Source organism: Bombina bombina, chromosome 7 (assembly GCF_027579735.1).
Source record: "Bombina bombina isolate aBomBom1 chromosome 7, aBomBom1.pri, whole genome shotgun sequence".
NCBI lineage: Eukaryota > Metazoa > Chordata > Amphibia > Anura > Bombinatoridae > Bombina > Bombina bombina.
Window position 1 is genome coordinate 155672151 of NC_069505.1, and position 12167 is coordinate 155684317.

The 12167-nt window shown below is 34.7% G+C and overlaps 1 protein-coding gene across 2 annotated transcripts in view; it reads left to right on the forward strand.

The window, feature by feature from the left end:
* LOC128666024 (anoctamin-3-like) overlaps positions 1-12167 on the forward strand; it is a 353414-nt gene that overhangs the window by 52445 nt on the left and 288802 nt on the right. The window contains exon 4 of one of the 2 annotated variants that reach the window (XM_053720385.1): positions 6733-6864. In XM_053720385.1, coding sequence (XP_053576360.1) covers positions 6733-6864 — 132 coding nt within the window. The remainder of the gene's footprint in view (positions 1-6732; positions 6865-12167) is intronic. The other variant, XM_053720384.1, reaches the window with a different exon arrangement.

Consider the following 12167-nt stretch of genomic DNA (forward strand, 5'->3'; position numbering starts at 1 on the left):
TGTAATTTAATAATAATAATTATTATTACTTTTTTATTTTTATTAATAGCCCTGTGTAACCATAAATGGAATAAACACATATATAAAGTCTTGACCAAGTAACCAAAAGTCATTGGAGACTGCTTCTGATCAACAGTTTCTTGCTCCAGATCAGAAATGCAGGGGTTAACTACATATTGACTAGTAAATATTTTCCAAACTATACAGTTCTCTTATGAATTACAAGCATATTATTGCACTAGTTGATAAGCATGCCCAGAGGGCAGTCTGTGTATTAAAATTAAACCCCCAAGCTACAAAAAAATAAAAAATACAGAAAAAAAATAAACAAAGCTATCCAAAATAATAAAATTAAACCTAAACTAATACCCCTATAAAAATAAAAAATCCCCCTAAAATAAAAACACCCCCTAATCTAATACTAAACTACCAATAGCCCTTAAAAGGGCTTTTTGTAGGGCATTGCCTAAAGAAATCAAGCTCTTTTACATTAAAAATAAACCCTAACCCTAATAAGTCCCCCCTAACAGTAAAACCCCCCACCCACCAAACCCCCCAAAATAAAATAAAAAATAACACTAATAAACCTAAACTACCAATTGCCCCTATTTGTATGGACATTACCTTTAAAGGGCATTCAGCTCTTTTTCTCAGCACTTAAAAGGGCATTCAACTCTTTTGCAATTTTCCCCCAAAAACCCCCTAATCTAAAAAAACAACCCCCCCAAAACAAAACTAACACTAAAGCCCCAAATAGGTACTCACGTTTCAGAATTCCATCGGAGAAGGTCTTTTTCCAGGCAGATCCATCATCTTCATCCACAGCGAAGGTGGCACGGAGCAGAGGTCTGGAGCGGTCTTCCCAGATGTGGAGATCCTCGGCAGTGGTCATCTGTGGTGGCGGCAGTCCTCTGCAGTGGTCCTCGGCGGCATGGAGGCTCCTCTTCATCCGATGTCCGTGGTATACTAAATATTGAATGTAAGGTACCACAATCAATTTGGGGTACCTTGCATTCCTATTGGCTGAATTTTTCAAAACAGCCAATAGGATTAGAGCTACTAAAATCCTATTGGCTTTTCAAATCAGCCAGTAAGATTTAAGTAGCTCTCATCCTATTGGCTGCTAAATTTTTCAAAACAGCCAATAGGATTAGAGCTACTGAAATCCTATAAGATTTCAGTTGCTCTCATCCTATTTGATGATTTTGAAAATTTCAGCCAATAGGAATTCAAGGTACCCCAATAAATATGGGGTACCTTGAATTTAATCTTCAGTGTGCGGCGGACGATCACATGAAGAGAAACATCCACTCCTTATTGGAAGATCGCCGCCATTGAGGAGCACCACCGCCGCCGATGACTGCCGCCAAGGATTGCCACCACTTCAGAGAAGACCACTCCGGAACTCCATGTCGCCTTCGCTGTGGATGAAGATGATGGACCTGACTGGAAGAAGACCTTCTCCACCAAACTTCTAAAACTGTGAGTATCTATTTAAGGCTTTAGTGTTAGTTTTTTTTACATTTTTTGAGGGGTTTTGTTTTTTTAGATTAGTTTTTTTTTGGCCAAATTGCAAAGAGCTGAATTCCCTTTTAAGGGCAATGCCCATACAATTTTTATTTTGGGGGGTTTGGTGGGTGGGGGGTTTTACTGTTAGGGGGAACTTGGTTTATTTGTAATGTAAATAGCTGATTTCTTTAGGGCAATGCTCTACAAAAAGCCCTTTTAAGGGCTATTGGTAGTTTAGCATTAGATTAGGGTTTTTTTTTGTTTTTTTTTCATAGGGATTAGGTTTAATTTTTTATTTTGGATAGTGTTGTTTATTTTTTTTTTGTAATGTTAGTGTTTTTTTATTTTCTGTAATTAGATCAATGTAATGTAATATTTTTTTTATTTTCTATTGTAATGTAGTAATTATTTTTATTGTAATTAGGGGGTTAATTTAGGGGGTGTTAGGTTAGGGGGCTTAGTCATTAAATTTGTTTTTTGCGTTGTGAGGGTTGGCGGTGTAGTAGTTAATAGGTAAATTAGGTTTAATGTGTTGTGGGGTGTTGGCAAATTAGGGGTTAATAGATGTATTAGGTAGTTTGGGATGTTGTGGTTTGTGGATTTAGGGGTTAATAATTTTATTAGGTAGTTGATGTTTTTTTCTTAATATGTAGGGGTCGATTTATGAAGCAGCGGATGCTGCTTCCGACCCACTCCGCTTCAGTTCCGCTTGAAGCGGAAGTTAAGAAGCAGGGGTCCTAAGACCGCTGCTTCTTAACTCGTCCGCCACCTCTGAATACAATCAGGTTGATTGATACCCCTGCTAGCAGCCGCAAATCTGCAGGGGGCGGTATTGCACCAGCAACTCACAAGAACTGCTAGTGGAATTATATATGCCAACAGCGTATGCTGTCTGCATTTATCGATGTGCGGCGAACATGATTTGCTATAGCAGATCATGTCTTTCCACACCATGATAAATGTACCCCTTAGTACGAGCTGTTATTTTTTTAAAAAAATACTTATTTCGGGCGCTTAGTTTTTTTTTTAAATACTTATTGTTGGCAGTTAGGTGGGGGTTTTTTAATACTTAGTGCGGGCATTTTTTTTTTATAATACTCCGTTTGCTTTCGCTGCATCTCGGTGGATTCCGAAAATGGCCTGCAATTTTCGGAATCAACCTGGATGCAGCTTCGCTGCATCCAGATGAATTCTTTTGGCTGCGTGCACAGCCAACATTCTGTTGGCTGCCTCCTGCTGCCAACATTCCTTTGAGGATGCATGCGCAACTGGCGACACCGACGGATGAGTTACAAACACGATTATAGTATAGAGTGTCCCTTTAAAAGGATACTCAAGTCAAAATTAAACTTTCATTATTCAGATAGAGCATGCAATTTTAAACAACCTTTCCTTTTACTTACATTAACAAAATGTGCATAGTCTTTTTATATTTAAACTTTTTGAATCACCAACTCCTACTGAGCATGTGCAAGAATTCACAGAATACACTTATATGCATTTGTGATTGGCTGATGACTGTCACATGGTATGTATATGCATCTGTTATTGGCTGATGGCTGTCACATGGTACAGGAGGAGTGAAAATAGACATAAGTTTTAAAATTGCCAGAAAAAAAATCTACTACTCATTTGAAGTTCAGACTAAGTGCTATTGCATTGTCTTCTTATCTTACATTTGTTGATTGATTGTTGATTTGTTGCAAATCTACTGTGTTGACTGGTCCTTTAAATAGTTATTATATTCTAGATGTTTCTTTGCATAAATGTTTTGTAGATGATCCATTTATATAGCCTATACAGATTTTTTTTTTTTTTTTAAATGGATAGTTTTGCTTATTTTTAAATAACATTGCTCTGATTTTAAAGGGACAGTCAAGAATAAATTAAAAACTTTCATTATTCAGATAGGACTTTTAATTTTAATCGACTTTCCAATTTACTTTTATCATCAAATTAGCTTTTTTCTCTTGGTATTCTTAGTTTAAACTAAACATAGGTAGGCTCATATGCTAATTTCTAAGCCTTTGAGGGCTGCCTCTTATCACATGCTTTTTAAATCTCTTTTCAACATAAAGAGACAGAAAGTACACGTGGGCCATATAGATAACACTGTGTTCAGGCACAGAAAGTTATTTAAGATCTAGCACAATACAATGCTAAATTTAAGACAATAGATAATAAACAGTCACAGTCATGTGATCAGGGGGCTGGAAGAAGGTTCCTAGATACAAGGTAATCACAAAGGTAAAAAGTATATTAATATAACTGTGTTGGTTATGCAAAACTGGGAAATGAGTAATAAAGGGATTATCTATCTTTTAAAACAATAACAATTCTATGGTTGACTGTCCCTTTAAGACTCCTAACCAAGCCTCAATGTTTTAGGAGAATACCGACATATACCTACTCCAGCTTGCTTCTGTTTGTGTAAAGGGTCTTTTCATATGCAGAGGAAGGGGGAGTTGTCTATTGTTTCCCACTTGCAGTGGGTGTTACAGTAACCTATTAAACAGAGCTAAACTGGAAGCTTCTAGGTAAGTCCCTTTAAAGCAACATTATTTAAAAGCTTGAAACAATGTTGAAAGCTGCAAGAATGAACTAAGTTGACTTTTAGTAAATAACAAAGGGCAGATCTCAAAATTCAGCAGTAAATCCACACTGGGCTTGATTCATAAATGCATATGAGGAGCCAAGTGGTCTTGGGATCCTATTTGAAATGTATTGAATGTTGCTTCAGCTATATATGTTAGTAGTTGTTCCTACATTAACAGCTATAGTTAAGTGCCCACTATATGATATTTTGCATATTAAAGGGACAATCGTGTCAAAATTATACTTTCGTGATTCAACTAGAGCATACAATTTTAAACAACTTTCCATTTATTATCTCATTTGCTTTGTACTTTTTATATCCTTTGTTAAAAAGCATATATAGGTAGACTAAGGAGCAGCAATGTACTACTGGGAGCTAGCTGGTGATTAGTGGCTGCACATATGTGCCTCTTGTCATTGCCTCGCATAATGTGCTCAGCAAGCTCCCAGTAGTGGATTTCTGCTCCTTCAACAAAGTATACCCAAGACAATGAAGCAGAAGAAGTAAATTGGAAAGTTTTTTAAAATTGTATCAAGAAAATGAAGCAAATTTTATAATAGAAGTTATTTTAAATATTTTGCTCTATTTGAATCATGAAAGTAAAATGTGGGGCTTTATGTCCCTTTAGACTGTTGCTAAGCAGTTAAAACAATGATAACTTCAGAAGCACTTGAAATATGGTTAATATAAATATTTGTAAGTGTAAAATATTAGCTTTTTATATAATTATAGAGAAGCAGTGTCGCATGGGATAAAATAGCGTTGGCTGAAAATTGGAGTAGTCACATATACTAATACCAAGCATTATTGCCCCAAGTAAAGTATCTCGCCTTGCAACCGTGGAACATTTCTCAGGTGTTTTTGTGATGCCAGTATCCATCACAGCAGAGCTTGTTTTATGCGCAGAGAGGTGAACGGTTCCAACATAAATGCTTTTCCATTGATTAACTAGCAGATGCGTCGGCTACAAATCTCATTGTAGTGTGCAATTTTCAAGCTGCAATGTTGTGGCAAGTTTTTTTAAGTGAGATATTTTACTAACATATTTTTTTTGTAGGCCATTTTCATTAGCACCAAATTATTAAATTAAAAACAGATATTGTTGACTCCCTAGACCAACGGTGGCAAAATCAATGGCACAAGTGTACAAGATGGCACTCAAAACAAATTTGCTGCCATTCTGCCTCTGGGCTACCACTCTACTCCTTCACTGGGTGTAATTGTAGCACTTAGTATTTTATTATTTTTCAATTATTTTCCCTAAGAATCCATATATATGAGCAATTAATATATATGTGTATATATATATATACTGTATATATATATATATATATATATATAGTATATATATATATATAGTATATATATATATATAGTATATATATATATATATATATATATATATATATATATATCAAAATAAGAAGAGGATTACAGTATGCAGTAATACCTTTTTTACTGGACTAATAATAAATAGTAAAAGACAAGCTTTCGAGAGAGTGTCCTCAGATCTGAAGAGAGGACTCTTTCTCGAAAGATTGGCTTTTACTATGTAATTATGTAATGTTAGTCCAATAAAAAAGATATACTACAATACTCTTGTTTTTTTAATATACTACTGGACTAATACGGTTACTGCAATCTACTTGACCTATATGAAATACACACATATCATTTTGTATTATAGCACAGATATTTGCACTTTCACACTAATAAATCTGGTTCTGAAAATAGCCAAATGCCACTGCCTGTTGCCACATTCAGCATTCGTTTCTATAGCAGATGGTGAATAATAAAAAAATGCACGATATACATACATATATATATATATATATATATATATATATATATATATATATATATATATATATATATATTATAAAGAGAGAAGGATAGTGGGAATTTATAAAAAAAAGTCTATTAATTGAAAAAAAAAAATATATAAATATATATATATATATATATATATATATATATATATAGATATATATATATAGATATATATAGATATATATAGATATATATATAGCCAGTTTGGGTACACAATGATAAAAATGTTCGCCCCCTCTGCACTACAGAAAAAAACAATGTGTAATGCATGATAACATTCAGTTTCATGTGATATGTCTCTTTTAAACAATATGGTTCATTGTAGAAGTATTTTGTATCTAGCAATTTAAAATTTGGATAAGGTTACAAAATAAAGCTTTGTTTTTAAATATTGTCATAAATGTGTGGCTGATCTCTTAGGTAGAAAAATGGTAATGTTAAACACAATACTAATGATGCATTTTTTTGAGTTACTTATGGAATAATTCTTGAAAAGACCTCATGCTTGTTATATGCCGAAATCCATTTACCTGCATCCTAACCAACCCAATCCCAGTTCATTGACTCATGTAATATCCATTACCTATTTCTGAATGCAACATATTAATAACATACAATGCATTGACTTACACTGGGGTTTGGTCCGTAGAGTTTAATATGCTCTTTGTTTTTGCCAATATACTTTACAGCCCGAAAGCATGTTATTGTAGATAATTTTATTTTGGCATAATAGCTAACTCCACAAAGTCTTTTTTTTTTTAGATATGTCAAACTGTATAAATATCTTCCTTTTTTAGTTTGCAGAGGAACATGAGGCAGCTTAAAAGTTGGCTGCCTCGGAACCCAATGAAGCTTGACAAAGAAGCCCTTCCAGACTTGGAAGAGACAGACTGCTACACCGCTCCATTCAGCCGTGCTCGCATGCACCAGTAAGTGAATATAAACACATTAAACTTGATTGCTCATTCTATTTTAGTGCATTCAAAGTAAGTAAAACTTTTTTTTGTCTACATGCAGGGTTAAAATAATGTGTCTGTCAAAGGTGATAAAATAAAGCTATATCTATATATCTATATCTATATATATATATATATATATATATGTATATTTGTTTGAAATATAAATAAAATAAGGTTTAAAGAAAATACCTGAAACTGTTTTATTTTTTCTACTATACATATAACATATGAAAAGGTTTGTATAGTGATAAGTGAATGTTTCGGCACATTTGTTAAAATGACTATGGTTATTTGTTTTTTTATAAAAGACTGCTAAATTTATGCAGAACATTTCATATCTTTTTTATTTGTAAACCTATAGTTATCCCTATATAAATATATATAGGGATATATATATATATATATATATATATATACACTATTTGACTATTCATATATTTATTATGTGGTGTCCTGCCATGGATACCATTCCTGTTCAATGTTTTCCATATAGTAGACTCATAAGCAGAGATTTTAACCAGTTCCAGTGATTTAAGTTTTTAGCTGTCACTCTAAGGTTCATTTTTACCTCATTGAGAAATGGGCTGTTTGCCCTTTGAGTCATCTGGGCTGGATGGCCACTTCTTGGGAGAATAGCCACAGTACTAAATGCATGTATAGACAATTTGTCTAACAGTGGGCAGATGAATATCTAAGCTCTTTGAGTTAACTTTGTAACCCTTTCCAGATTAATGCAATGCAACAATTCTTGATTGCAGGTTTTCTGAGAGCTCTTTTTGAGAGGCATGGTTCACATCAAGGGCGCGATCCGATATAGATCGCAGTTTGCGGCGCAAGCGAGGGAACCGGCGTCGCCCGCAGTTTCAGCTCGCAACTAGAGCTATCCCATATAAGTCGCCGTCAGATGCTAACGTGCCGTAAGTCTCACAAACCAGCGATGTCCAGAAATCTGTGCAAGTACAAATTTCTGGCGTCGCCAGTGACTTGCGGCACGTTAGAAACTGCCGGCGCCTATAAAACCTGACTAAAGTCTAAAACACCCGCACTGTCTAACACGCCTCCCTAACATAGCCCGACAAGTCTAATACGCCTCCCTAACATAGCCCGACACGTCTAACCCTCTATCCGCTATCCCCCCTCACTAGCCTAACAATAAAAAAGCTATTAACCCCTAAACCGCCGCTCCCGTACCCCGCCGCAACCTAATAAAGTTATTAACCCCTAAACCGCCGCTCCCGTACCCCGCCGCCAGCTATATTATATCTATAACCCCCCTAAAGTGATCCCCTAACACCGCCGCCATCTATATTAAAATTATTAACCCCTAATGTAAGCCCCTTACACCGCCGCCATCTCTATTAAAATGATTAACCCCTAATTTAATCTACCTACCCCGCCGCCAGCTATATTATCTATATTAACCCTAAGTATATTATAGTTAATATAGGTATTACATTATATATATTAACTATATTAACCCTAATTATATTAGGGTTAATATAGTTAATATAGTTACTATAGTATTTATATTAACTATATTAACTCTATCTAACCCTAACACCCCTAACTAAATTTATATTAAATTAATCTAATTCATTTATAAACTAAAATATTCCTATTTAAATCTAAATACTTACCTATAAAATAAACCCTAAGATAGCTACAATATAATTAATAATTACATTGTAGCTATGTTAGGGTTAATATTTATTTTACAGGTAAATTGTTAATTATTTTAACTAGGTATAATAGTAATGGGGGGGGTATTGTATATTCTTCTTTGCCGCTTGGAGGAAGACATCGCGGAGGAAGAATTCTTCTTTGCCGCTTGGAGGAAGACATCGCCCGGATCGGATCAGGAGTTCGGCCCGGTGTGGTGAAGACAAGGTAGGGAGATCTTCAGGGGGGTAGTGTTAGGCTTTTTTAAGGGGGGTTTGGGTGGTTTTAGAATAGGGGTATGTGGGTGGTGGGTTGTAATGGGGGGGGGGGGATTGTATTTGTTGTATGCAAAAGAGCTGAATTCTTTGGGGCATGCCCCACAAAAGGCCCTTTTAAGGGCTGGTAAGGTAAAGAGCTTTGAAATTTGTTTAATTTAGAATAGGGCAGGGAATTTTTTTTATTTTGGGGGTTTATTATTTTATTAGGGGGCTTAGAATAGGTGTAATTAGCTTAAATATCTTGTAATCTTTTTTTTATTTTTTGTAATTTAGTGTTTGTTTTTTTTTGTAATTTAGTTTAGTTAATTTAATTGTATTTTTAGATAGATGTTTGTAGTTTATTAAATTTATTGATAGTGTAGGTGTATTTGTAACTTAGGTTAGGATTTATTTTACAGGTAATTGGGTAATTATTTTAACTAGGTAGATATTAAATAGTTAATAACTATTTAATATCTATTATACCTAGTTAAAATAATTAACAATTTACCTGTAAAATAAATATTAACCCTAACATAGCTACAATGTAATTATTAATTATATTGTAGCTATCTTAGGGTTTATTTTATAGGTAAGTATTTAGATTTAAATAGGAATATTTTAGTTTATAAATGAATTAGATTAATTTAATATAAATTTAGTTAGGGGTGTTAGGGTTAGATAGAGTTAATATAGTTAATATAAGTACTATAGTAACTATATTAACTATATTAACCCTAATATAATTAGGGTTAATATAGTTAATATATATAATGTAATAACTATATTAACTATAATATACTTAGGGTTAATATAGATAACATAGCTGGCGGCGGGGTAGGTAGATTAAATTAGGGGTTAATAATTTTTATATAGGTGGCGGCGGTGTAAGGGGTCAGATTACGGGATAGATAAGGTAGATGACAGCGGTGTAAGGGGTTCTAATTAGGGGATAGATAAGGTAGATGGCGGCGGTTTTAGGGGCTCACAGTAGGGGGTTAGTTTATGTAGATGGCGGCGGGGTCCGGGAGCGGCGGTTTAGGGGGTAATAACTTTATTAGGGATTTCGGGGGGGGGTGGATCGCGGTTGACAGGGAGATAGACATTGCGCATGCGTTAGGTGTTAGGTTTATTTTAGAAGATCGCGGTTGACAGGGAGATAGACATTGCGCATGCGTTAGGTGTTAGGTTTATTTTAGCAGCCAGTTTAGGAAGTTACGGGGCTCCAATAGTCAGCGTAAGGCTTCTTACGGCTGCTTTTTGTGGCGAGGTGAAAATGGAGTAAGTTTTCTCCATTTTCGCCACGTAAGTCCTTACGCTGCATATTGGATACCAAACTGCGCGGGTTTGGTATACCTGCCTATGGCCCAAAAAACTGCGGGCGACGGCAGAAATATACGGGCGTAACTTCTAGGTTACGCCGTATATGTGATACCAAACCCGCGCAAATATTGGCGTCGCCGGCTTTTGCGGGCGACGATTTATATCGGATCGACCCCCAACTGATTTATTTTGTGAATAGCAAGCTCAAAATGTTTCAGTGCTTTTTATAAGTCAATCTCGTTTCATTAATTGGACACCAGGTTTGCCAATCTCCAAGTCTAATCACCTTTTGTTGAAGTCATTAGCTTAGGGTTTCACATACTTGTTCCAACCTATACTGTGAATATTTTAAAACATTTTTTTAAAAAGAACAATACAATAATTTGCGTGTTATTTGTTAAAACAGATTGTGTTTGTTGATTGCTGTAACTTAGACATCAAACCAGATTTCAAGACAAATTTATACATAAATGCAGTCATTTTTAAAGGGTTAGAATTGTGTATGCATTAAATATTGCACTTTATAAGACACTGAGTGCTGTCTTTCACTTTGATATATACTTTTAAACCCTTTCCAGTCAAACACTTTGCTATATACCATATCCCTTTGTGACCATTAAAAGCTTTTTATTTATATTACATTTTTATTTTAAGTGTATATATGATTGTAATAACCCTTACACTTTACTTCAGGTCTCATATCACGCTGAATATCCTACCACAGCAGCTGGCACTGAATTGCAACCTATAACTTTCATCTTGTAATATGACCACTATTTTGCATGGTCACAATATCCATTCATAGCATAGGTTGCGCTTGAGCGATGTCAACCCTTCTCTGGTAAATGGGATTTACCATGGACTTGTACTATTAAGTTGCATGCGAATGTTAGAGTAGTCCAGTAATATTGCTTATCAAGGCCAAGCTATCATTAGCGTGCCACTTGTAATCTAGTCCTTAGATGGTAGAACTAATGTCAATGGGAACATTTATTCTGCTAACGATTTGAATGTTTAAAACAAACGCTTAAAGGGACAGTAAACCTTAAAATTAATGTTATATAATTCTGCACATAGTGCAGAATTATATAACATTATATTAGCCAACCATTATTTAAAATAATATTGCCTTTTTATTTTTAGCAAAAAAAACCTGTTTTACAGACCCGCTCTCTGGGCTCTGCTGAGCGGGTCTGTTTTTTTTCCTCAGCACATCGGGCCAGCTGTATAGTCACAGCCCGGCCCGACCGCGCCATAAGACTAAGTGCAGCTAAGTGCAACTAAGGAGCGAGCTGCACTTAGTCTATTTGGATAACATTCTGCAATCATTTAGTAGAAATGTGTGTCAGATGTCACAGGAGAGAGATCCATCTGTCTCTGGTTAAAACCTTAACCAAAAAGCTTATAACAAAAACCTTCTGATCAGAATTTGATGCAGTTAAATAAAAAGTCAGACTCGACTGCTTATGCCAAAAGGGTCCGATGGAGACAACTGTTTATCTGCAGCAAGGGAAATTATGGAGTCAGAGCACTACAAGGAACAGTAAATAAAACTAAAGTGTTAAAGGGACATAAAACTCAATTTTTTTTCTTTTACAATTCAGATAGATAATATAATTTTAAATTAGCTTTCAAATTTAAATCAAATGCTCTATTTGAATCATGAAAGTAATGTGTGTTTCATGTCCTTTTAATAAAACCAGCTGGTAGTAAATAAGGGACACATGTTAAGGAATTTAAAAATAGTTACATTTACATTGTAAATGTATAAAACTATAGACTACTGCTAGTAATAACATAAAGAAAGTTGACTATAACATATTTAATGCAATGAATAGAGATTAATTAAAGCAAATAGTGTAAAGTTTTCAATTTTAGAATGTTGTGTTTTTTAATAAATAAAATATTTTATTTTTTGTGTTTGCTTTTTTAAATATGTAAAAGAGGGTTTTAATGGCACCAACATCATTAAATAATCAAATGAGATGATTAGCTCAAGCTGCCAACCTAGTAGCTCACTTTATAAGTTGCAAT